Source organism: Xiphophorus hellerii, chromosome 7 (genome assembly GCF_003331165.1).
Source record: "Xiphophorus hellerii strain 12219 chromosome 7, Xiphophorus_hellerii-4.1, whole genome shotgun sequence".
NCBI lineage: Eukaryota > Metazoa > Chordata > Actinopteri > Cyprinodontiformes > Poeciliidae > Xiphophorus > Xiphophorus hellerii.
Window position 1 is genome coordinate 7,092,420 of NC_045678.1, and position 26,285 is coordinate 7,118,704.

Genomic DNA, 26,285 nt, shown 5'->3' on the forward strand with positions numbered 1-26,285 from the left:
TGCGTTTTATTAGGGTGGACTTCGTTTTAAATCTTCCAATTTGTTTGAAATAAAGTGAATTTATTCAAAAATTATCAATCAATCAATCAAATTTTATTTGTATAGCACATTTCAGCAGCAAGGCATTTCAAAGTGCTTTACATCATTACAAACACAGAAACACAATGCAACATAGAATCAATAATCAAAACAAAGCATTAAGTCAAGTTCCATCAATAAATTTGTAATTGATTACATTTCAAATACAATTCTAAACAGGTGGGTTTTTAGTTGAGATTTAAAAGAAGTCAGTGTTTCAGCTGTTTTACAGTTTTCTGGAAGTTTGTTCCAAATTTGTGGTGCATAGATGCTGAAAGCTGCTTCTCCTCGTTTGGTTCTGGTTCTGGGGATGCAGAGCAGACCAGAACCGGAAGACCTGAGAGGTCTGGAAGGTTGATACAATAAAAGCAGATCTTTAATGTATTGTGGTGCTAAGCCGTTCAGTGATTTATCACTTGTATTCACAGTAAATGACAAACTTTACACTTTAGTGCATTAATAAAAACAAAGTCCTACAATTTAGAATGCACACTGAGATGGGTATAGCAGCATTACTGTAAAAAAAAAAAAAAGCTTAGACATTTTTATAATAGCCTATGCAATCTGTAATGGTTAAAAACATAAATCAAAATGTGAAGCATTATCTGTAGGGAGGACAATGGAGCAACCTTTCATTTAACAAATACCTTATGTGGCTTTTTCAAGATTTTCCAGAAGGTTTGCATCATTACACACAGAAAAAGGAAAACAGAAATTAACATTTAAAAAGGATAACCTCAAGACTTTCGTCATTTCTAAACACCAAAAATGATTTTGAGATCGGCCAATGAGAGTTTAGAGACTGTGCTTCCTGTTCCTGAAAGCACATTCTGGGCAAGCTCTTTCTTCTTCGTCTGCAGCATTGCAATCTTGTCCTCTACGGTTCCTTCACACACAAACCTGCAGCCATACAGTGTAAAAAGTAAATTTGTACATATAAACGAACCCAAGAAAGACAAATACAGGTACATCTCATTGTTACACTTTTCATTAAGTCCACATTTATGTAGTAAAAACTATATTTTTAATGGTCTGATGTAATATTCTAATCTGAAATGTCATGTTATCATTAGCTGAAAGCAGAAAGTAAAGCCTGTCAAAAAAAAAAGATTTTACGGTTTTGCTACCTGTGAATGGTGACGTCTTTACGTTGTCCCACTCTATAGATTCGGTCACAGGCCTGATCCTCCAAGGCTGGATTCCTGTCAGAATTTAAAGGAATGACATTTCTGTGTTAATATTTCTATACTAAATAGGGTAAATAGTGCTGCAGTGACTGTACAGAACAACAACTGAATTATTTTTCTGAGATCTGGATAAATGATTCTGAAGGTAGTTGATTTTTTTTATTTTTATTCTTTTATCTTGTAAAACGTGCAAAAGTATCAATACATGCTCAATAACAGGTGTGAAAGCTCTAAGTTCAATCGTACGAAAAGCATAAACAAAACAAAGACGTATGGTTTTTGTTTTAGTGCCGTGACCTCACCAGTGCATGTCAATGAGGAAGAGATGATTCCCTCCAATAAGGTTGAGTCCAACCCCACCAGCACAAAGAGAAACCAGCATAACCTTTTAGAAAAGCAAACAACAACTTCTTACACGTTTATGTTAAAGGCAGCAAATTGTTCCCTTGCGACATTCTCCAGATAAAAACTAAATCATTTAGCTTTAAGAATCATCACATTTAGCTAAGGTGTACCTGAGGTCCTCTAGGGTTCGTGTTGAACTCTTCCACCAGGTCCATGCGCCGTTTGGGGTTCACGGTGCCGTCGATGACCCCGTAAGTCAAGCCCATCCGCCGCAGATGAACTGCTATGATGTTGAGCATGCTGGTCCACTGAGACACGATCACGCTGCAAAGAAACACATGCGGCACATACAGTATATCGTAAAAGTCATTTTAATACGTTTTGTGTTGGTGTTGGAAAGTAAAAATAAGAAACAAGTGTAATCGGTGAAGGTAGTAAAATAATACATAAGCAGATTTGTCATCTGATGAAACGGTTAAAATACCTCAATATAGTAGAACAAAGTTAAAGCAGACTGTTGCAATGAGCAATTATTCAACTATGCTAAATCGTAGGTTAAATTAAAATGAGCTCAGTTGTCTCCATTCTGACGGTTCATATTTTCTGAAGGGCAATTTTGTTTACAGAGACTTAATAATCCATTTTATTGGTGGTTTCGGTTGAGTGTGTGTTTATTATTTTTCGCTGTTGTGTCTTATTTTGGATATTTCAAAAATATATCTTCCAGTGTAAAGTATTCTTTAAAAAATGTAAAGTTTATTGGTCTTTAGGAGGGCAGCCTTGCATTATTATGCCAATATTAACATATTACTTGAAAATGGTCTCAAGACAACTATATTATAACTTATCGCAATAATTACTGCAAATGGCAATTTTTTTTTCTTTAACGAGACAGGCCTGCTGCCCAGAACCAATTTTGATATTAAAATTCGCTAAAAACAAGCATCGGATTACGTCGGGCTGCATTTAAAACGATAAAGGCACTCCGCTCCAGCATTCCACTCCAGCACTTCTATCCAGCAGTGGTTGTATACTGCATGCAGACCAATTGCTTATTAATAAATGATTGAGTTGCTCTCAAACCTGTTCGTTATTGACCACTGTTCTCTGAGTAATATCACCTGACTACGCCTTTTCTAACATTAACACATTACAAAATAAGTAATAAAAGTATGTACGATTTGTGCCAATATCATATCGGGTCAATATCAGTATCGGCCAATGCTCAAAGCTGCAATATCGGTATCATACTGATAAAGTTGTATCGGGACAACCCTAATTTTGATTTGTTGGTGACATTAATAGGAGTAGAAGCAATAAACAGAAAAGTTTAATTTCAGACACACTTTGGAAGCAACATTTCTTTACTTTACCCTTATAAAATCCTAATTATTCACAGCTTCAGTTACTTTTTTTTTATATCGGTAGCGCGTTGTTACCTTTTCTGATTGTCACTCTTCTCTTTTATCGCCATGAGCTCAGATGTGATCGCAGAAATCTAAATATACACAGGAAAGAAGTACCAACAAATTCATAAAATCAACATAACCTTTTCCACTCATAATATGCATCACCACTGGTATAATAAGAACAAATCTTTGTCTCATCATTGCCAATTTAAGAAGCACTTTGTAAAGTCGGTGCGCCACATTTTTGATCCAAGAGTCTAAATATAAACCAGTCACTCACCTTGGTGCTTTCACTGGTCTCCTCAAACAGCTGTGAGGGAAAGCGGGTGCCGTTCAGAGCCACGGTGTCTTTGGGGTCAGGGCCCAATGGCGACGGGGTCGAGGAGAGCGACAGAGCGTTCAGCTGCTCCTCCAGCGACAGTACGATCCCGTCACCCTGCAGCTCAGACGAGTCCAACGTCTGCGCAGGCAAGTAGAAAAGAACGATCACACATGCATGGAGATTGGATTTCTTTGTTTTTGTTTAAGTCAAAGTTGGATGAGTTCTTTAAAAGCTAAAAACCCCCCCAAAAATCTAAAGTACCTTTTTAAGAAGAGAGATGTGGCAGCAGCACTGTCTGAGGCGCAGCAGCAGAGAGAGGATGTGAACGGTGCTGGATGCCTGGCGAGAGCCCGACCTGGCAGGGTCAGCCTGGGACACACCGAACTCTTGGGCCACTGGAGCGAGAAAAGCACTGTTTTTAGTTCCTAGTTTTACATTTACAGAACTGGGGTTGTTTTTTTTTATATGCTTTCACCATCTATCTAACCTTTATCAAACGGATTGACGCTGGACGTGTTTCCCTTGTCCAAATCCTTCTCTTCATGTCTCTTCAGATAGTTCTGCAGAGTAGACCTAAGGGGAAAAACATGCATTTTTTTTTTACCTTTTCCTACTCACAAGAAAGACATCAATACTTCCCAATACAGTGTGATCATTTTTTTTATTGAAAATTTTTTTTTCCTGCCAACTGGAATCCAAAATCATCTCTACAATTCTGCAATCAGATAACTAAACTTCAGTCATTGAAGCTATGAATCAATAAATGCCGTCTCACCTAATTTCTTTACAACAGAAAAAAATAAAACACACAAAAAAAGGACAAAAGCATAAAAAGTAAAAATAGATATCTAAAGTTCCAAGTCTGGGCAAGGAAAAGTACTTGCAGTTTCTCTTTCTTAATTTTCTGAGCATGGCAAACTTGGCATGCTGAAAACAGTCGTTTCTCTTAGCATTAGGGCCGAACGCTGTAAGGAAAACATTTAATTGCTTTGTGATTGTTAAATATTGGGACTTTCAGACAAAGTTGAAATAAAAAAAATAACATTTTATTAGGGTTTAATTATTAGCAAGATAGGATTTGATTTATATTTTACAAAATCTCCATCTCAGTGGCGCATCCAAGAGGGGGGTTTAGGGGGACCATGGCTCTCTCTAGATAAAGGCTGCCCACCCCACAGAATCATGCTCATGTCACAGAAAGGCATACAGAGTCATCTTCTTCAGTGAAGAAAACCCAACAAATCAATAAATTAATACAAAATAAATAAAATTATAGAAATATATGTATTTTAGTTGTGTAGCCATCCCATCCATTTTATTTTTCTGGGGGCGCCACTGCTCCGTCTGTTTTGATAGCATAAAAAAGCAAAACTTCACTATGTTTTATTAAAAACTCCACCCTTATGTGTTCTCAATAACACGTGAACGGAAACATAATTTTATCACTTGTCGGTATCTTACCTGGACTGAGCGAACACCACATCATACACAGCCTGCTCGTCCTCAGAGAGTTTGAGCTGATGCACTTCACAGGTCCGCTTCGGAAGAGACACCTGAAACACCCAACGTTCTCGTTAGCCTCTCTTCTGCAGTAAGGATGAACTCCTTGTTTACATTTGATGGTTAAGGATGACGGTGGGAGTGTGTGTGTGTGTGGCTCTCTCTACCAGCGGTTTTCCCATGGAGTCCAGCTGATCTTTGGTGCGTCGCAGCAGCAGAGTTTTCGTCAGGATGTTGAGTCTCTCCCTGCCCCTGCTGGAGCCGTTGTCCACCTGAGCTTTCCACAGCTTGTACTCGTCGAACGGAGAACAACGCAAGAATCTTAAGATACAATCGGTCAGTTAGCGGAACAATTCATTTCATTTGGGTCTATGTTCATATGCTAATTTTAAAAAAATAAACAAATAAGATTTGGCTCTGCTGGGTGTGAAATGACTCCTTCCTCACTTTCAAAATGACAGTTTAGTTGAATTTAACTAGGAATGCACAGTATTTGAGTTTTGGTCGATATCCGATATACTAAAACTCATTTGGCCGATAACCGATACCAGTACCGATATTTTATTTCTATACATAATTACTGAAACTATACGGCTTTCTCTACTGTGGAATTAAAATACTGCATTATCTTTGTCCATTTAGCCTGCTACCAAATGCAGATGCTAAAAAGGAGGCTGAAAAAATGATGTAACAATTTCAACTTACGTTATGTTTAATGTCAAATTTATTCACAACATTTACTCTCTAAAACAATTACAACAATCAAACTGTGCAAATTTGACGTGCTGTACTGCAGGCATTATTGTCACTGGTTTGTCATATAAAAACAGTTTCTACATCAGTGAGTTATTTTGACGGAAAGGCTGATGTTCGATATTAAATTTTACAGCTAATATTGCCCGACACCAATACCACGCCGATAATATCGTGCATCCCTAAATTTAACCATACATTATGTTGCTTAGCAGTAAACACAAATCTGTCAGACTTGTTTATTCCAGCTTTGGGACAGGACAGGAGTTGAACCGACAACCAGATGGGACCTACTTCAGCAGAGAGTACATGTCCAGCAGGTTGTTCTGGATGGGGGTCCCGGTGACAGCCCAGCGGGCGCGGGCTCTCAGCTGGCAGACGGCCATGGAGGTCTGCACTTTGGGGTTTTTAATGTTGTGGGCTTCGTCCAGAATCACACGGGCCCAGGTCACTCGCAGCAGAGGGCCTGAACGTGACGGCTGCAGATATACAATATATGAGCTGAAGGTAATTTGTTTTAGCTTCTTCTTTCCTTTGCATATCATCACCTTCCTAAAATAAGTCTTTTTTTTTCTTTTGCCAAAGCGGAGGGGGAATCCCTTTCGGCATAAAACACTACCGTACCTTATTTTAGGAAGGTGACAATATGATAATCTCAACATAATGTAACGTGATCACCGAATTGTGGATCAGATTTTTGTTTTTACTATTATTTACACATAAAACCTGACGTTTTAGATTTGACTTGCTGTATTTACCACATGATCGGGATCTTTGCCGGGATTATCAGCATCTTCCTTTTCGACAGGAATCTCCTTAGAGACCAAACTGTATGTGGTCACGACCACGTCGTAATCTGCCAGTCTGGAAGAGAGACACAATTAGGGCTGAAACGATTAATCCGATTAATCGTGATGGATCGATTATCGAAATAATCCTCAACAAATATAGTGATCTACTAACTACTCGGACTCAAAAAAGGCGATTTGCCAAAAGAACACCACAGTCCAAAGCTGTACAAAAATATATTAATTTTGAACTTGTGGGGAAAAAAAAGATGCCTGTAAATATGTTAAATATTAATATAACTCCTGTTAAGCCCCTTTCGCTGTCCAATTATTAATCAGTCAATTTGTGATGGCTGCAGTTACAGCCACACAAATGTGGTAATATTCACTCTCACCACACGCAATAAGTTCATTTCACTTATATTTGGATTTCTTTAAGTTTAGGATTTAATTTACAGAATAACTGGTTTTGTTTAGAAAGCAACACATCACAGTGTATTCTGGAATAAGTGCGCACATTTTAGTTTACATTGTTGTGTTTTGCTTGATTTAATCTTTGTTTTGTTTCTGAGTTTAAGTGCTGGCTGCCCCAATCCTTAGGAGAGCAGAGAGGTGGAGAAGGGGTGGAGCAAGCCAGCTGAGACTGCAAATTGGTTCACACCATTACTCATCATCCAGAGGGGGGGAATGGGATTTGCTATGTTAGTTTTAGTTAGGTTTCTGTGTATTTTCCCCTTTGTGTTTTGTATGTGGCCTGATCAGCCAGTATTTAAGTCCCCTTTTGTCTCTGTTTAGGAGGTCTGTTTTTTGAGTTAGTCTGAGTTGATGTCTGTTACTTTGACCTCTTTTATGGGCCCAAATTTTATCATTTTTTCTATTATTTACCCAAGTTTTGTTTTGGGTTAAATAAAAAACAATTATTTTTGACTTTGAACCTGTGCCTGGCTGTTCCTTAACTGCTCGGTCCATCACACAATTCAAAACATAAACAGATCAGTCCTACACTGTATTGATGTTAAGTCAAGCAGAAAGAGCTGAGTTTTACCAAGTTGATGTATTTTTTTTAGCTGGAGATGCATCCTTTGCTACAAATAATCAAACGTTCACTAAAGGAATACTGTGTTATTGCATTTTAGGCAATAAAATTTTTTTTGTTTTCTTATTTAAAGAGGGAATTTAATTATTAATTTGCATCTTTCAAGGCATTTCTGATATTGTATGAAAATGATTTATTGAAAACTCTGCAGAATGTGCCAATTTTCTTTATCCGATTAAAATGAGATAATCCTAAAAAAGGATGATCATGGCATAAAATTAATCAATTAATTGTCACAATAAATAATAGAGTAATCAATTACTAAAATAATTGTTTATTGCAGTCCCAGATACAAAACAATCTTCGACATTAGTTGCTTGTGCTTTAAATAATCGTATGCAAAATCTGTCTTCTTTTCATTGCGCCTGCTAACACAAATGTGTCTCAAAGAATTAGCAAAGCAAATAAGTGTTTGTTTTCTTTGATGTATACAATCGTGGCGTTTTTCATGGCTCAGGAAGGTTGATATATATTTGGCTGCAGAAAAGATTCTAATGGGTCCTAGCCATTTTTAGAAAGGCAGATCAAAAAGATAAAGCAAAGGAAAGTCACTGGTGTGTTTAACAGGAGTGCTGGTCCTTACGCTCTGGCGCTTCTCTCCCGGCTGGAACCGTGGTACAGATACACCGACATCCTGCCCGTCTTGACATGCCGCTCAATCTCCTTCTTCCAGTGGTGAATCAGGGAGGCGGGACAGATGACCAGAGTGCCTTTAGAAGACACAATGCTGGAATCTGGACAGCGAAACAAGCAATAACACAAACCAAATAAACGACGTGTCATCTAATTATGAACGGTTTAGAAATGATTACAGTCACCCAGCTGGATTTAAAAAAACAAAAACAAAGGATTGACTGATAACAAATAAGGATCACCGCTTTTAGAGATCCAGGAGTCCAGCTTCTTCTCTTCTTTCTTTTCTCCTTCTTTTTTGGCCTCCATCTTTTTTCTCAGCATGAGAGCGATCATGGTCAGTGTTTTGCCCAAGCCCATGTCGTCAGCTGTAGCCACGCAAAAGGCAAAAATAATAATGATAAAAGGTTAGGGATAAATGCTTTGCTGTATAAACATGGAAAATATGAGACCCCTGTCAATGCACGTTTTCTCTCTTTCACCTGCATTTAACATTAAAAATCAGAATCACTAAGTATTGGGAAACATTTGATATCGGCCAGTAAAAAAACCCCTGATTTGTCTTTAGTTTGTGCCCATTTTAAAATCTGTAAAGGTTTTAAATGTTGCTAAAAGTGATACACAGATGAATAAAAGTTACCCAGAATTCCTCCACATGGATTCTGAGCTTCCCTCCAGAGCAGCCAGGCTAAAGCTCTCCTCTGATGGGCCAGGAGCGGCACCTGACCGACCAAACAAAGAAACTCAACGTTACTGACACAGAACACTCTTAAAGTATTGATAATTACAGCTTTGAAGAGTTTAAAATGAAGCAAAACACCAGGTTTTGCGGTTGACTTGGCAGAAAAGAGTGAAGGAGAGGGGAACCTTGATGCCTCTGGGGTCTGAAGCTTCGTCCTCGGGATCCGGACACGACTCCAGAGATTTGTGAAGATGGTCGATGGCCTCGCAGGTGGCGTTCTTCACCTCCAGCAGGCGCTCATTCGTCATCCTGCCGCCATAATAAGGGTGCATTTGGAGATCTGCTGGAAAAAAAAAGAAGAAGAAGAAAAGTACTAATCAAATTAAAAGAAATACACAACACTCCCCCCCACAAGATTCTAAGTATGGCTCACCTCCAAAGGTTTGAGCGTTTCCCTGGCTCAGTTGAATCCCCACAGAGCTGCTGGAAGCTTGGTGCCGGACTGGCCCTGGTACTGGAGCGGAGGGGAGCAGGACAGTTCCGCCCGGCCTGCTGAATGGATTGACAACGGGCCGAGCGGAGCCGGCAGCAGAGCCGCCGCTCCCGGACTCCTCCGCGGGTTCTGGAAGAGGTTTGAACGTCACGTTAGCAGTGAGACGACAAAAACAGCTACTTTAATCCAACAGATTTTAGATTTACCCTTTGAAAATATTGTTTTGTAACCATATGGCTGGATAGAGATTTAAAAAAGGAGTGGCAAAAGCTAATGAGGTGGATTGCGGCTATTGAGAGAGCCGCAGGTGTAGATTTGTAATGCTGTGTTTGGAAGGGGGAGGGGCGGAGTTACAACTCACCGGGCTGAGAAGCAGCAGCGAGGCTTAGAGACTCCAGAGCGTCCTCCAGCTGTTTAACCTGCAACCTCAGCCTCTCTCCTTTATCTGGCAGAGCCGCCACGTTCACCAAAGACAGCGTGGCCTGCTCAGGCGAACACATAAACACACAAATGTGGGGCAAACACTTGAAAAGCAGAAAATTACTGAATAATATACGACTATGTTTTCCTGTTCAACTTTATTTTCATAGCTTGTGCATTTTAAATACCTTTATGACGGTAAAAACCAAATATAGCGCAGAAGAAACCTGAATATTCTAGAAAAACCTTCCACATGCAGATACAACAACCTAACTTGTTTTATTTCTAAAAAAAGAATCAAGACGGTCATCAAGTAAATGTATCTTAGCGCAATATTTGCCAATATAGCACAAACAAATACTTTTTGGTATCAAATAATACATAATTGATAACTCATAATTACTGATATTTCTTTTCTGGACAGCTGTCATGGGAAATTGCCAATTAGATGAATGTGTTTGGTGTCAAAGCATATTTTGAACCATAGAAATCACATACATTTTCTAGAACTTGTGTTTCCTTTCTCTGCTGGACATTTTTCAAAATGGCCGCCATGGTTGTAATGGAGAATGTATGTCTGCACTAAAACCAGCAGTAGCTATTGAAAAAGTTAGGTTCACTAACCACTAGTTCGCTGAACAAGAACTTTAGCTACACTTACGCCAAACACGTCTTAAAAATCTGCTAACGCTAACCAGTATGGCGGCTCTCACTCAGTCTGTGTCACACATCTCTTTCTCTCCTTCCAGTTAACAACTGGTGCGAGACTCGCAAACGGCAAAGCCCTCAGTTTCTGATATTACAACTTTGAAGTTGTATGAATGGGATGACCATAGCAGAAAACATATAAAGTGACATAAAGTTCATCCAAGTCATAAAAATAGGTAGCATTTCATGGCAATAACTTGTTTAAAAAGCTAAAAATGGCAGCCACCTTGAAAAATTGTCATCATCCTGAAATTCAAGTGGCCAATATGAAAACCATACCGCCTGAGAGAGGAGCACGCTCGTTTTATCCACGCTTGAGAGATTTTTTTTTTCTTTTTAAACAGTGCGATGCTGCACTAATCCTTTACAATATCAAATAAATTAATTGTTAACGTCAACGTTTGCATCAAACTGCAGCAGAGCCTTTGTTTAGTGGAACCACCAACCTTCTTCTGTTGAAGCTGGGCACTGAGCAGACAGTGCATCCCCTTTGGGTCGCCCACCTGGGCAGCCGACTGAAACCCTGGAAAGCTGGTGATCGTTTTTTGGACCGTAGAAGAAGCCGGGGGGGTTTGGCGAGCCGCCGGTTTCACTGAAACCAAAACTACGTCGTCATCCTCCTCTTCTTGGTGGGTCTTGGTCTTAACAGCCGCTGAAGAGGCACAATCGGCTCCTCTGGACGACTGGCTGCTTCTGCCGGGGACAGATTCAGCAACGCTCTTCTCCGCTGTAGGCTCATTCTGACTCAAGGAAGAGGTTTGACTATTGGTTGCTTCCTGTGGTATATTTTTGAGTAGGTCGGGGCACATTTGACTGATTTTCTCAATGTCTCGAGTGGAAATGGTTTTTTCCGACTCTCCCTCCTCTGCAGAACTTTTCCCAGCCTTGTCTTGCGTCCTAACAGCTGTTCTATCAACGCCGTCAGCTTTGGACTTGCTCTCCTCACTTGAAATCCTCTTCTTTACCTTCATTCCTGCTGGGAGCAGCTTACCTTGATATGTTTCAGGTGCGCTCGACTTTCTTTCCTCTGCGCCTAGGGCCTCCGTATTTTCCTTCTGAGAGCGTTGTCTTCCTTCTGCGTTATGACTCGCTCTCCCAGTTTTCTTCTCCCCTTCTTTCTCTTCACACCCACCGCTCTGCATGCGTCTCCGCTCCGAAGGTTTGTCCGTCTTGTCGGGAGCTTTAAAGGGATTTCTGACACGTGGGAGGCAGGATGGCTGCAGCTGGGAGTCAGTTAGAGGGGTTCTCCTTTCTTTTTCTTGCTGCAATTATTTATAAAATGTAGACTTAAATGAATATGGCTGCAACAATATTTAATGTTTATGCATTCTAGGAGTTTTGGGGAAGTGAATGTCGACAAAGTTAGCCTTACAGCAGTCCAGGGCACGTTTCCACACCATCTCTGACCTTCTCTTTTCCCGACAGCACATCTGTAGTAGAGTCTGGGACAAATGAGGAACAGGTGTAACGTTCATGATGCTAATTTAAAGAAATACGAAACATAATAATCAATAACTAATTGTTATTTTTCTAACTCAATCCTTCCGCATCCTCACCGGTGGCTCTGCTGCTGTTGACTGTAGCTGAGCGCCTGCAGCTCCACCACTGATTCTTCGTGATGCAGACAGTGGGAAGGAGCGATACTGGAGCAGGCGATGTTGAGAATTTAGGTTAACAGCTGAATATGACGAGTTAGTTTAAACGTGACAATATTGAAATGTTTAAATCTCAGTGGAAACTTTTTTACAAAACTGAATGCAGGCTGAAATGGGCTTTAAAAAACACAATATTGCAACAGATAATACAAAAAAAAAATACAATCATGGACAGCTGACTCTTTTCCAACGTTAAGGTTTTACATAGCATGACATCATGAAGAGGGTTTTGTTTTTTTTGTACAGTTTAAGCTATTAAATAAATGATCTCGTTAAGGCGGAAGACCGGGCAGGGAGTGACAATCATGAAGAGACAGGAGGAAACGAACAAAGGGGAAGGGAACTCCAAGGAGACTTGAAACGTTTTTGATAAGCCAGGCCTATTTGTAATTAAAACAAATGTCATTAAAAAAAGAAAGAGTATACTTTATTTTTATAGTATCTGTACTGTTATTTTTTAACGAATTGTTAACATTTCTAGCACAGAGTAAGAACACGTTTAAGACTTTAAACTGCTGGACATTCAAGAGCTCGCTGATGAACCTGCTGACATACCTGGCCTGCTGGGTGAAATCACAGCCCTGCTTGTCAATGCAAATATAGAAGCTCTTGCCTTTATTTGGTCCCTCTTTCACACCGGTTTTTAGCATACACACACTACCTGCGAGAGGACACAGAGGAAGTGTTATTTAGCAAATCTTATAACCGAGATTCTCCGTTCTCATTACCGAGAACGGAGAAGAACCCACCTTGCCATACATTCTAACTTAGAACCACACATACAACAGAATCCGCCGGTACTAAAACATAAAATACGTTTTTGTTGCATGATAACTTATTACAAATATCTTATTAGTAATAGCTTACCGTGTGAATCACATTTAACTATTTCCATTGTGTCTGAAATCCTTTACTTAACTACGCAGAGTGACAACGTCTCGGTAGCTTGGTATTTTTGGATTGACCAATCACAGCACTCAAATTTCACTTCCGGATTGTAAATTTAGATATAAAAGCTCACATGCGAGTTTGACAAGTACTTTGTGTTTTATTAACTACTAAAATGCCTGAACTATTTTAATTCCTGATGTGCATTTAAGGAAATAAACACACGTGTGTAAGTGTAACCGTGGATTAAATAATATCTGTACAAAAGCCATTATTTTGAAATGTGTAAATGTGGACCGTTGATTAAACCGGATACATAAACCTTGTTAAGCTTCCAGGAAAACCTATTTCATAAAATTTCTGTTGTTAAAGTGTTGCAAAAATAACACAACATACTGGAAAATGTTTTATGTAGATATTTTATTATTATTATTATTTAAAAAGGATTAAAACCTGCCCAAACGCATTTTTTTTTAAAAAAGACACTTGAACTACATTACCCATAATGCACCAACAGCCGTCCGCTCTCGCGGGCTTTGTTTTCATAATGGCGGCAGGATTCGAAATCTTTGTTTGCTTCATATGCACTACATTTCCTTTTTCACATGCGAGACGTTCGTCTTGCTTATAACAGGTAATTACAAGTATTCTTAGCCTGGCAGAAGATGCCGTCACTGTACATGTTTGGACATTAATGTGATAACCGTTAAAAACGTTGCGTGTGAAGTTAAACATTACACCAGCAGGTGTAAACAGGCCTTTTAACTGCTACGTCATTTCACTACAATGTTCACTACTCGCTTCCAGGACCGAAATTAATTGTTCCTGTCACGTTTATGTTATGCTCACTAACCTGTACGCGATATGAGTTGGACTAACTTTTATTTATACCTTGGGTTCGACGATGTTTATACAGAAATGAATGTGCCGTCTCATTTGATCTGGAACTTGGATTCACAGTCAGTGTGTTAGACGTCGTGTACATTCATTATTAAATTAACCCTTAACCTGTCACCGTAATCTGTTTGTCAAATCCCGGATTAGCAAACGCTTATTGAAGCATCCTGGGTCGGCATGTCATCACCGTCCGAGCTTCAGAACTCCTCGGCGGACTTCTTTACCAAGTGGATGCCGAGCAGCACCAGAGCCGGGGTGATCCTCAGCCCACCCCGGGAACTAGCGGGGTCCTTGCGGCACATTGCCGCCGCGGTGCCCGCTCCCCTGCATCCGGACGATTCTTTCGTCTCCGATTTCGCTCCGCTGCCTGCCTCCACGGACAGCAGCTGCCTCGGCGTGGATGGATGTGGAGAGGGAACTAGGCCGGCGAGCTACCTCCGGCCTGCAGCACAGGGGATTTCAGATGGACGCTTCGAGAATTTGGGGGGAATGACAAGCAAAACCCAGGATCTACCCCTGATGATGAAGCTGGAAGAGGTAAGGTCGTAAATCTGATACCGCAGATTATTAGCTATGTTGCTTATGTAGAGGTGAACCCCTAGAATCCTGTATGAGAGATTAACACAAGATTACACATGAAGATTCATCTTTGAATATAGAGAACATTAGAAATGCCAGAATTGAAACTGACATCTCTGTCTCAATTACTAAAACGTTCTAGTAGATGGATTCATACTTGACAATTTTATTGTGGATTTTCTCTCACTTAAATAGCTACAGCTATTAATTATGCTTGCAAAAGAGAGAGAGTAGGATTAGGAAAATCTAATCAACCAACCTGGGATTACCATTGTGTGCACACATGGGCGTTTGATACAGAACTTTGAAGAAAGCGCAAAACTGGAGGTTTATGGAAATGGTTGTCAAGTGGAAATGAAAGCTTATGTAAAATGTGAATCTTTTTGTTTCTAAAGGTAATATCAAAAATAAAAGGCATAACATTTTGATTAGTTACTACTTTGTGCAGCATTTAACTGCTGTGTGTCATTATGCAGCGTTTTTCTGAATTGTCTTCACAGTAGCTGTTGACACAGTGACGTTTTGTTGTAGTGATTTTACTTAAGTTAATTAACTGGATAAAATAAGTAAGCTCTACAAGGAGATCTGTATGGAGGAGCATCTGTGCTTCCAGCTAGATAAAAATAGTGAAATAATAAGAATAGACTGAAAACCAAAGGGTTATTAATACCACATCCCCTGCTGTTTTAGGCATCTCTCCCTTAAAAAGCTATTCATGCTGACCAGGGCTTAAACTGCAATGGAGGTGTTGAAGTAAGTAAATACTCTTAACACGAGCTGGATTTAGTGGTTGGTAAACAGACTGTGATCAAACATGTCTTGTTGAGTTGCCTCGAAACCAACTGGACAAAACCTCTTGGGTGGGGGGAGAAACGAGACAGCATCATGATCTTTTTGCTTTTGTTTCAAACAGGAAAGCAACCATTTCTACTTTTGCTAAAATGATGTATTAGAATGGATTATAACTAGGGATGCACGATACATCAGCAGCAGCATCGGTATCGGTCGAGTTTAGTCTATTTTTTTATTTTCTTTTAAACGTATCTGTATCGGCCCCATAAACAAAACTTCGGGTCATGTGACAGCGGATTGTCAGGTGAAGTAATGCACAAGGTGTGGTCACGTTTACGCGATGTCGGAAGTGTATGGAAATAGAAATAACATCGATTATCGGCCATCACAGCAATCTTGATATCGGCCCAAATTTTCATATCGGTTCACCCTTCTCTATAACAGCTGTACTGTGATTTATAAAAGTTACTTATTGTTGTAAAGCGGTATTACTTTAATAAAAGTAGCACTCCTTTAGTTTACACGACTACTCCAAACAGCCAGTTTTGTCTTTCTTTTCAGTATCGGGAAAGTATAGTACGTTTTTTGTTTTTTAGGTGGGGGAGGGGCAGCGCTACACTTTCTATGCACCAGAAGGAACGACAACATTTGAGAAACTGATATATTTTCTGTAGCGTCTCATGAAAAGGATTTTAACCTGTAGAAATTATATGATGGAGAACATTTTAAAATCATATTTTTCCCATGATACCGTTCACCAGCCTGGTCTCATGTGTGAGTTGTGCCGTCTGTGTAATTATGCGTACATTCCTGCAGCTGAAGAAGTGGCAGCAGCACATGCATGAGCAGCTGAAAGCCCACCAGCTGGAGGAGCTGCTGTGTTTGCAGGAGCAGCAGCACAGACTGCTGGGGGCTGGGGATGTACCTCAGATCTGCACTGAAGGTCAGGAAAAGAAGCTTCTGAAATTGCTTTTAATGAATCTTTAAAAAAAATATTTTTTTTTACTGTAAATAGAAAATATGTATACATTCTCTATTTTATGATCCATAGAAAATCCAGGGCTTCCAGGAGCACAATGGCGAAAAGACACGGTCCAACGCAGCCCTGATAGGAACTGCGGCCTGCGGCAGGAGCTGCAGCTCTCTGACCAGCAGGAACATGAAGATGATGAGGGTAAAACATATTTGGTTTTAGATAGAAAATTAAAAAAAAAATCCACTTAGTGTCACTTTGAGAGGAATTTTTGTAAATTATGTATGTTAACCAATTTTACACTTTGTAATTCCTGCAGGCATGTGGGACTCCGACAAAGAGAATCCGAAGCAGAGTTTAGAGTCGGATGATGCATTCATGCAGCCGGACACCAACAGCAGGCAACAGGAAAATGACTTACATGACAGGTAAACACATTTTACATTTGAATCAATATTAAAAATGTCAATATCTCCTCAATTAAACAAGCAGCAAATGCACTTCAACACATCTCTCTTATACATGTCCTTTCAAATGAGTAGAATTTCTAATAATTATGCAACTGCTTGCCCTTCATGGCTTTTCTCCAGACCCATAAAACCAGGTATTGGGGGGCAGAAGAAAACCTTTGAGGAGCTTCTGGAGGAGCAACTGAGGCTGGAGGAGCAGAGGTTGAAGTCTGCCCAGCAACAGCCTGTAAGAGGATAAACATCTGAAGTTTACTATGCAAGCTAAGTAGTTTCCAGGTCTTAGTTTGTTCCATTTTTCAGTTGTCAGTTTGATGTATTTGACTTTTCAAAAAGAGGATGCTTTTCATGCAGGATTTTAAAAAAAACCCATCCATTTATTAAAAAGAATAAAAATAATTTAAAATGAACGCATTTTTCATTATATTTTAATATAGCAAATAATTATTAAAATAAATAAATATATGTACAAAATAGAAAATAATAAACACAAGTACATAAAATAAAAATACGTAAGAAAAAAAATATATATATATACAATTTTTGTATTTACATCTGAACAATGCCTTAAAAATCAGTAATTTGAATCTAGTAAAATCTGAAATTTTGACCTGGAACCATGGTGGGTTTTTTTTATTTTTTATTTTAGTCAAGTGCTGATATTTTAGGCTTTAGAGTTGTTGCAGATGTTTTCTTTAACGTTCGTTCAACCTTTTGTATTCCGATCTGATCAGAAGCCAGCCAGGCCTGAAGCTGCATTCCCAGCCAGGCGGCCCTTTCTGAAACGAGGCCAGGGCCTCTCCAGATTTACCAGCAGCTCCAAGGCTTCAGCGCAGAAAGCGAAGGACAAGAAGGAGCAGAAACCACAGGCGATCACCCGCAGCAACTCCGCACCCGGTTCCATCCTGAAGGGCAGCTCCAGCGCCGGCCCGCCGCTTCCCGTCCAACGCAAAACCGCTGTACTCAACAAGGAGAACCGAGGAAGGGGGCTGCGTTCGCCGCTGCAGGACGTCAGGGCCGCGCGGACGACCACGGTCCTGGGGAGTCATCAGAGACAGAACACCGGACCTGCTACCAGTCAGACTGCACCGGAACCCAGACCGGTAAAGCATCATCTGGGGCCGGAGAAGTTATATAATACAGGCGTCCCAGTCCAGGTCGTGAGGAACACCGGTCCCAATCTGCAGCCGAACCCTGTGATCAAACAAGTGGGGTTGTCAGGCGATGCCGGGAAAGAGAAGAGTTGTGTTTCTAAAGCACAGTCGGCTGGAGCGGGAGACGGAGGTGGACTTCCTCAGCATTCCTTCGAGCTGTCGTTCCAGGAGAAGTTGCAGCGGTGGGAGTGCAACCGGCACCTGGAGAGCATGGAGCTGGGAGAGTTTGAGCTGCTGGAGCAAGCGGCCGAGGAGCTGTCCTTCTCATCCAACTCCTCCTTCGTCATGAAGGTGAGGAAAACAGATTCATGTCCAGTACCAAAATCTGACAGTAAAATTGAGTGGTTTCTGTCTTAAAGCCTTAACTAAGCTCTAACCTAAGGAGAAAACTTCAGTTTCACTGTGATCAAAACCATCCAGAGTGAATTGAAGTGACTCTGTACTTAATTACTGAGCTAGATTTTTTTCCCCATTTGCTCTGCAGGTTCTTTGCTTGGACCAGCAGAAGAGGCACTCTGCCATTGGGCTCCACCAGAGGCGACTCTCCTCCACCCCTATCAAGTCGGCATCGGGAAGCGAACCTCAGAAGGGGGTCGGTGTCCGGCTCACCGACGGGTCGGAGAGTGAAAGGATTTCCCTAGAATCAGTAGCATCTGAGGCGAACATGAGAGGGAATGCGCTCAAGAGCAAAGTAACCGAGGGAGGACGGGAATCTGAGGCTCCACACAACGATGAGATCTCTGAGTTTGGAGGCAAAGAAGTCACTGTTTGTTTTTCAGCACCTTCTAACCCCGCTTATGACAAGAGGTCTTACCAGGATGAGGAGAGTTTCAGGGACGAAGTGGAAGAAGATGAAGATGAGGAGAGCGACAGCGTCGCCAGCAATGCCGACGGTTCCACTCTGATCGAGGACGGACGCGACGGGCAGAGGAAGGTCATATTTGACGACGACGACACTTGGAACGACCTGGACGACACGGCCGTCACGGTGGAATGCGACAGTCGGGGGATCAGTCCGGTTCCCAAGCTGACAGCCGGCAGAGTCTCCCCACAGGAGAAGGCTATGCTGAGGAAAGTAGCGGTGAGCAGAGCTGTGGAGCCAGATGAAGGCCCGGAGAACGAACTTGCACCAGCTTCTCAACTCATGACCAGACTGTTCCCCTCGTTAAAGCCCAAGGCTCAGAGCGCACCTCCACCTGCTCCACCTGCTGCCCCTGAGAACAGGAAACGGGACGACACAGGTCAGACAACACTTCCATCCTTAAAGGGCAGTATTATGTGAAATCAACTTTTTTTTTTTTTTTAGCTTTACATCTTGTAATGTTACAACATGATAAAATGGGAGTGTTGCTTTGATTCTTTAACGCATGTTTGAGAAATCTTTTGGTCTCCATGGCAACCATTCAGCTGTGCAAAACACCTGGGTGGATCTGGTCCCACCGCCAAGACGCAGCTCCTTCACGGAGCTGCAGTTTCCAAGCTTCTGGGGTTCCAAATGACAAAGCAGCCCTCTCCCATTCAGATCCTTCAGACTAGCCGGCAGCAATTAGCAAACAGCTGGTGGAAGTGCGCATCTTCTGAGCTCATCATAGAAGCTACTCCTCAGTGTAAAAACATTGCCAAAGGGTTAATAGGGGAGAGATGTGATGACTTCCTGAAGGCGGAGTTAAAGAAAGAGCAGAACTTTCTTAAAGAGACAGAGACCCAATTTCAAGGCATTAAATTACAAAGTAAAATTTCTTTAAAGTCAAATTTGATATATACAACGACTGAAGGTAACAATTACTTGATTTGAGCTATAAAGTGATACTAAGTAGCTGGAAAAGACATAATACTGCCCCTTTAAGATTCTGCGATTGAACTTTTCCACAGCTCAGTTTAGGTAAAACTAGTGGATTCCTGTGTTGTGTTTTCTGATTTTTTTTATTTTCCTGCGTGTGCTTGTTCTCATCTCCAGCCCAGCAGGTCCAATCCAGACAGCTCAGAGAGCGGCTGGCTGAGCTGGAGATGGAGATAGAGAGGTTTAAGAAAGAGAACGCTGCATTGACCAAGCTCAGGCAGGAGAACGAGAGAAGACAGGAAGACCTCAGGTGAGGCTGGAAGGAAGTAAGATTTCTGAATTGTTTTTTGTTTTTTTTAAAGGCAAAATAATATTTTTAATTTATTTTGGAGAAGAATCATTTCGTCTTCTGCTTCCTTCAAGAGTTGCCTCTGTATGTTGTAGGAAAGAGCGTTTGATGTTCGAGCAAGCAAAAGCCGAGGAGCTGACCAATTTTGAGGAGTACAAGAGGGAGGAGAACAGGAAGCTGCAGAAAGAGCGCAAGCTGTTTGAGAAGCACGTGTCGGCGGCCAGAGCCATTCCTGACAAAAAGGAACGGGAGGAAATCCAGGTTCATGTCACACGTCACTCATTTAAATACTTTTGTGTCTTTACTCCTAAATATTTCACTAAATAAACTTGTAACAAACCGGCTGGTGTTTGAAACCACTCGCTAAAAAGTAGAAACAAAGCATCAGCATCTTCCTCTTTCTCCCCCGCCCCACTCAATCTTCCCTCATCTTTAATCACAACGTTGGGGCGAACACGTCGACTTCAAACGCAGCGTCAGATCTTAAGCTCTCCATGCTGATGCAATAATTGGAGCTACTGTGATGTCATCGTAATCCTTTCACTGTTAGACCTCATTACCCACACATAGCAGGTGACTGAGCCACTTAAGCCTCCTTCCAGGAGGGGGTTTCCAATCATGACTTGGTAAAAGGAACAAACGAACATCGGCTGATGGCAGAACAACATGTGGACACCAGCTATTAAGTCTTACACTTTTTTTTTATTTCTAACTTCTGATTGTAATTCTGTAATTACAGAATTACAATACGATACGATAATTATCACGTATTATAATACGTGATAATACGTATCACGTATTATCGCGATACGTTGTGGAATTATTGTTGTAACAATAAAACTATTATTTCTTTTAGACGACTGTATGGCTGTGAATGCATGACAGCATTTATAGAGCCACAAACAAATATTGTTCTTGAAAATCATTCCCATTTGAGAAATAAATGGTATTAAATAGTAAATTCATTTTTGTTGAATTTACTATTTATTAATGTTCTTGTGGAAAAACAGCAAAACCAATTCCCGTCATACTGTCGTTTTAATTATTATTACTCTTTTTTTTTTTTTTTTAACGATCATTAAGTGAAATTTATAATGACCATAATGAATCAAAATTGTTCTAAAATAAAAGTTTTTCACAATAAATGCCCACCACTGCGCCTCCTGCAACGTTTTCTCCTTTCCCAACAGTCGTTGAAGCAGCAGCTGAGCTCCCAGCAGGAGGAGCTCAAGAGGAGGGAGAGCCGCTGGGCCTCCACACACAGCCGCCTGCGACAGCAGATCGACTCCCTCCACCAGGAGAACGGCGCTCTGCGCGACGAGGTGCAACCACTCGACTCCTCTTGGTCACGCTTGCGCTTAAACCCGACATCCAGTTTGTCTCCACATAGATCCCGTAATCAGTTCATTCAACGGCCGCACGCTTTTTGACTTCTGATCTTAAGATTCGAACCCTGGAGAAGCTGCGCCTCAGTGCCTGGAGGAGAAACTTCGCCTCTGCAGAGAAAGGCGTCCAAACGAAGGACGGACCCGGAGTTTCAGATAGCAGCGTGGCTAAGGGAGTAACGTTTGCGGTAAGCTTGACTGTTTATTATTTTTATATTGTTAATCTTTGCAAAAAGCTCGATAAAATACTTCACTGACGTGGACGCGTCCTGTTCAGACTCCCCTGGACTCTAGAGGAAGCAGCTCCAGCCCTCTGCTCAGCTCAGCAGGAAGGAACTCGAAGGATAACGGCCAAGCAGCCACAGGTAGAAACAAGAGCTTCATAGGATTTATAGTCTGGAAGAATATTTATACTCTAGCAGATTTAACATACCAGGTACTGTCCTTGTCAATCAATCAAATTTGTATAGAACATTTCAGCAGCAAGGCATTTCAAAGTCCATGTCCTTGGTTTACTTTAGATCAGGGATGTCAAACTCATTTTCATTTTGGGCCGCATTGAGACAATGAATATTCTCAGACGGCAGGTTGTGCCAGAAAAAAACCTTTTCCAAGACTGTTAAAATATGAACAAGTAGCACTTTTATTCGATAAGCACTGTTTAAAGTTAAATAATAAATATCTTTTCACTTTGATCAGTCCATCTTGGATTCTACGATTGTTTTTCTGAGGGGGTTTTTCCCGTAAAAATAAAACAACATTGATTTTGTGGTGCTAATGTATAAATACTAGCAATATTTGCACTTATGTATGACTGTAAATGTTACTTTGTTACTCGTTGCCATATCAACGCTGACTTGACATCAAAAAAGGCTAGCGCAGCAGTGTGGAAGAAAGGAATGCTGCCACCTAGAGGTGGGAGTTACCAATCACCTAAACCCAAAAACCAATTCTTTTTTTAATTATCATTTTTGTAGAAAATTTGAAATAAGCTCACGTGAAAAACTGTGGCGGTCTGTTGAGTTTGCGTGATTTTCTGTGAAAAAGTGGAGTGTAAAAACTGCTTTGATTTAAGCGCTGAACTGTTCTCTTTAAGGTTATATCTTCGTGCCTCACAGGCGTCTGAAGGGCCACAGAGGAAGCTACGACGGGCCGCATTTGGCCTGCGAGCCTTGAGTTTGACAAGTGATTTAGATGCTTACAATAATTTAGAGATGAAATCCTCTCCCCTGGTTCTATTAGTCGTGTGTGTGTGTCATTTATGCTGGACAAAGGGATGTTTTCAGTTTGCATAATCGCTCTCCAGGCTGTCCTTAGCATGACTCAGCTTGACTTGAAGGTGTGTGTTCTGCAGTAGGAGAGTTTTAATCGGATTCTACAAGCTTTGAGCGTTACAGAGTTAAAACCCGTTGTTGCGTAACAGTTCTTAATGTGGACAGTGGAGTAATTTCATTTGAGTGCAAAGTAAAACGCTACGACATTTGAAAAAATCTGTTAATATGCTCAATTTAAAAGTAGGTCTTTATGAGGTAGCAATTTAGTTCTTTTTCTGAGAAACAAGGTGTAAAAATTATATGCATTTAAAAATATGTATAAATGAAAGTATTTTTAAACCCTCGAATATGAAAAAATGGGAAGAAAATCCGTTTTCGGGGTAATTAGAAATTACACCAACAGGACTGTTTAGACAAACATATCCTCAGATTAAACATATTTGTCTCTCGTTGGTGTTTAAAGTATACAACCTCAAGCCGTTTTACGGGGCCAGTCGGAATGATGTTTGTTGTTCTTCCTGCTCTGCGGTCGTCAGCAGGAATGAAAAGCAGCCTGAGGAGGTCGGTCGGGTCAGGATCTTCTCTGTCGTCCTCTTCAACGTTTTCTGGAAGGAGGACGGAAGAAAAGCCAAGACCTACGAGCAGGAGCCAGGAAAAACCATCCAACCAGAAACCGGAGCATTCACACGACTGCTCTCCAGTAAGAGCCGCCATTAGAGCTGTTCACTCTAATGTTGTATTAATCTGTTGAGTAATACAAGTTTGCATCCAGATAGAAACTTTACTTCTGATATAAAAAGCCTTTTCGTATTTTTAAGTTTATTGAACGCTCCAAGTTACAAATAGCAATACAGCAATACCTTTAAGATTTTTTTTTTTTTACCTGAACCTCTGGTGTGTGTGTTTACAGAGAATAGATCTAGAGCAAGAGCAACCGGAAAGCTGCGAGGCCCGTGATCCAGAACTACCTCAGGAGGTCGTCACACACCCTGATGGCAAGGTGAGGCACATTTAAAACTGGAGAAAATGTTTGGAGAAAACCTGCCAAGCAAAAATATGATTTAAATGGAAAAAGTTAGACAAAAAATGCATTCCCTTTAAAAGCTTAGAAGAACTTTATGTGGTGATGAAGAGCTCCTCAACCACATTACAGGAGGTAAAGGTATGCAGACGGACATTTCTTAATTAGAAAGATTTTCATTAGTTGGAAGTCATGATTAAAAAACAAACACGCTTAAAACTTCCTGTTTTATGAGTCACTTTTAAAGCCAAAATACTGAAATTAACTATCAATCAATAAAGTTATAGCTTACCTAACTCCATCTCTAGTTGCTTAGAGATGTAATGACAGATTATGAAATTGTTGGACAGTTTAAAAATACGTAAACCATTACAGTCAGGTGATTAATGGGTGCATCATTGTCCTGTGAGTTTTACTGAAACGTCTCTGTGCTGCTTTCAGGTAGAGAAGGTTCTGGCTGGCGGCGATCGCGTCATCGTCTTTCCCAACGGTACTAGAAAAGAAGTTTCAGCAGACGGGCTTTCGGCCAAGGTCACCTTCTTCAACGGAGACACAAAACAAATCACAGCCGATCAGAGAGTGGTGAGATTTTCTGTCCTCAAACAAGCTTCTGAATATATTGAATAAACCTGACTGACATCTACAGAGTCCTGATGGACTCTAGATGATCCATTTTAAATATTTAGAGGTTAATGAATGTAAAGTTTGCTGTAGGGTGAACAGATGTGTTAGTTGCCTCCTATGTGCTTCTTGCAACCAGATCTACTACTACGCTGAGGCTCAGACCACACACATCACGTATCCTGACGGTATGGAAGTCCTGCACTTTCCCAACAACCAGACAGGTGAGAGCAGACATGCTTTTTATGTAGCCCTCCAAGTAGGAATGCACCAATTTATCGGCCAGCCGATTTGCTACATATGAAGCCGATCTGATCTAGCTTGGGAAAGGTCTACGTCAGCCACTGTCCTCTTTTGCTCTCTGGTAAGAAAGGTTTTACTGACAGACCGGCCCACCAAGTCATGTCTGCACGTTTACAATTTATGATAGTATGCTATATTGAGCAACATTTTAGACAAGAAAATCAGAATCTGCAGGTTAAGCTTTTTAAAAGATCGGTAATGGGCGATCAGCCAGAAAACTACAATCGGTGCACCCCTACCTCTAAGTTCTAGACTAATCACTAAGTGTGCTTAAATATTATTTCATCAATCAAATCAACGCAGCTTTTATTCATTTACTGCATATTATATCAGTCTTCCCAGTTTCTTGAGAATTATCGTGGGAATTCACGCAAAATCAACAAATCCCTGCCTTTTTGTGCACTAATACATAATTGGGAGTTTATTGCAGATTTTCCTAAAAATGGTTAAAAACTCTCACTTGCACTAAACTGCTGCCACTGCCTTAATTGATGTCAGATTATAGCCCATAAGCTATACCACAAGTAATAAAAATTTGCATTTACTGTCATAAATAAGTGCAAATATTTCCAAATTGGTACCAAAAACACTTTTATTTTTATTGCAAAAAAAAATCACAAAACAATTGTGAAATCCTGGAGGGACTGGAAAGATGTTCAAGGTTTTGTCAATACATTCTGGCACAACCGGCCCTATAAGAGCATTCATGATCTTGATTTGGCCCAAAACGAAAATGAGTTAAGACTTTCTAAGGATGTGCGGACACCCTGTGTAATCTTAAGTCATTGCAACTCAGAGTGCATCATGGACAGTAGTCAGATTTATTCATTTATGACTCATTAAATCTTAGAACATTTTTGTTGTAAAAGCAATAAATTAGCACCAAAATCATTTAAAAATAATGACTTAATGTTCTTTATGCAGACTCCTCAAATATAATTTATTCTCATTCCAGAGAAACATTTTTCGGATGGCCGCAAAGAAATCACCTTCCCAGATCAGACGGTGAAGAACCTGTTTCCTGATGGCAGAGAGGAAAGCGTGCTGACCGACGGGACCATCATCCAGGTCAACTCGTAAGTTCACTGATGATACTTCAAACATTGTGGTAAAAACTGCCGTCAAGAAACTACTGAGGCAAAAGTTAGTCTGACAATTTTTAGACTTTAAACTTGATGTTTTTTTCCAGCATTCAATTCAGTACTAAAAAATAAACCTCATCCTTAAAGAGGTACAAGCTGAAACCATTCAGTTTGTTGGTTACAATTTCACCCAACCATTGTGATCTTGTTCCACCACCGGCGATTTCCATTAAGCTGTAGGTTCTATTTGCATTAGGGACGGCACCAAAGAGATCCACTTCAACACGGGCCAGAAGGAAATACACACCGCTGAATACAAGAGGCGGGAGTATCCAGACGGCACAGTGAAGACCGTTTACACCGACGGCAGGCAAGAAACTCGCTACCCAACAGGGCGGCTTAGGGTCAAGGACAAAGACGGAAACATCGTCCTGGACAACCGGGTATAACTTCCTGCACCAAACCAGCATTTGCATCTTTAAAGATGGAACCAAGTTCCTCTTAATTTCATTGAGTGCCTCCACTTCTTTAAAGCATTACAACAAAATACTGAGCAAAAGTTTTACACTTACATGGATTTTTTTTTAATATATATATATTTTGGTTTTTTATTGTGTAAAATCTGAAATATTTATTTTTGTAGATGGATGT

The 26,285-nt window shown here is 40.7% G+C and overlaps 2 protein-coding genes across 4 annotated transcripts; one reads left to right on the forward strand and one right to left on the reverse strand.

The window, feature by feature from the left end:
• Window positions 1–518: 518 nt before the first annotated feature.
• ttf2 (transcription termination factor, RNA polymerase II) lies at window positions 519–13,042 on the reverse strand. Of its 2 annotated transcripts, none has more exons than XM_032567040.1 (23): window positions 12,937–13,042; window positions 12,625–12,730; window positions 11,971–12,057; window positions 11,787–11,856; window positions 10,861–11,676; window positions 9,648–9,768; window positions 9,227–9,415; window positions 8,979–9,133; window positions 8,752–8,833; window positions 8,354–8,479; window positions 8,062–8,212; window positions 6,353–6,458; window positions 5,889–6,073; window positions 5,009–5,162; window positions 4,803–4,894; window positions 3,829–3,914; window positions 3,603–3,736; window positions 3,300–3,479; window positions 3,050–3,108; window positions 1,781–1,934; window positions 1,568–1,650; window positions 1,206–1,280; window positions 519–978 (listed from the first exon to the last, which is right to left on the reverse strand). In XM_032567040.1, exons 1-23 carry the CDS (start codon window positions 12,962–12,964, stop codon window positions 834–836), a joined length of 3,384 nt encoding a protein of 1,127 aa, XP_032422931.1. In that variant the 5' UTR covers window positions 12,965–13,042; the 3' UTR covers window positions 519–833. The 2 variants fall into 2 exon arrangements, with proteins under 2 accessions (XP_032422931.1, XP_032422930.1); XM_032567039.1 differs by having other exon boundaries at window positions 8,979–9,136.
• Window positions 13,043–13,487: 445 nt separating this feature from the next.
• On the forward strand, window positions 13,488–26,281 carry cpap (centrosome assembly and centriole elongation protein). Of its 2 annotated transcripts, none has more exons than XM_032568848.1 (19): window positions 13,488–13,591; window positions 14,002–14,391; window positions 16,042–16,168; window positions 16,277–16,399; window positions 16,518–16,626; window positions 16,789–16,894; window positions 17,400–18,110; window positions 18,304–19,060; window positions 19,777–19,909; window positions 20,044–20,209; window positions 21,139–21,270; window positions 21,393–21,521; window positions 21,611–21,698; window positions 23,144–23,307; window positions 23,518–23,607; window positions 24,070–24,210; window positions 24,389–24,473; window positions 25,508–25,628; window positions 25,891–26,281. In XM_032568848.1, the coding sequence occupies exons 2-19, from the start codon at window positions 14,032–14,034 to the stop codon at window positions 26,081–26,083; spliced, it is 3,735 nt and encodes a 1,244-aa protein (XP_032424739.1). In that variant the 5' UTR covers window positions 13,488–13,591; window positions 14,002–14,031; the 3' UTR covers window positions 26,084–26,281. The 2 variants fall into 2 exon arrangements, with proteins under 2 accessions (XP_032424739.1, XP_032424740.1); XM_032568849.1 differs by having other exon boundaries at window positions 23,147–23,307.
• Window positions 26,282–26,285: the final 4 nt, after the last annotated feature.

Bases quoted from the DNA above. Each gene is read 5' to 3' on its own strand.
- cpap (XM_032568848.1), top strand. From the start codon at position 14,032: ATGTCATCACCGTCCGAGCTTCAGAACTCCTCGGCGGACTTCTTTACC. The intron at 21,699-23,143 runs GTAGAAACAAGA...TGCGGTCGTCAG, and splicing joins TAACGGCCAAGCAGCCACAG to CAGGAATGAAAAGCAGCCTG. The intron at 23,308-23,517 runs GTAAGAGCCGCC...GTGTGTTTACAG, and splicing joins ATTCACACGACTGCTCTCCA to AGAATAGATCTAGAGCAAGA.
- ttf2 (XM_032567039.1), bottom strand. From the start codon at position 12,964: ATGGAAATAGTTAAATGTGATTCACACG. The intron at 8,480-8,751 runs GTAACTTTTATT...GCGTGGCTACAG, and splicing joins TCCATGTGGAGGAATTCTGG to CTGACGACATGGGCTTGGGC. The intron at 3,480-3,602 runs GTACTTTAGATT...TTGCCTGCGCAG, and splicing joins ACATCTCTCTTCTTAAAAAG to ACGTTGGACTCGTCTGAGCT.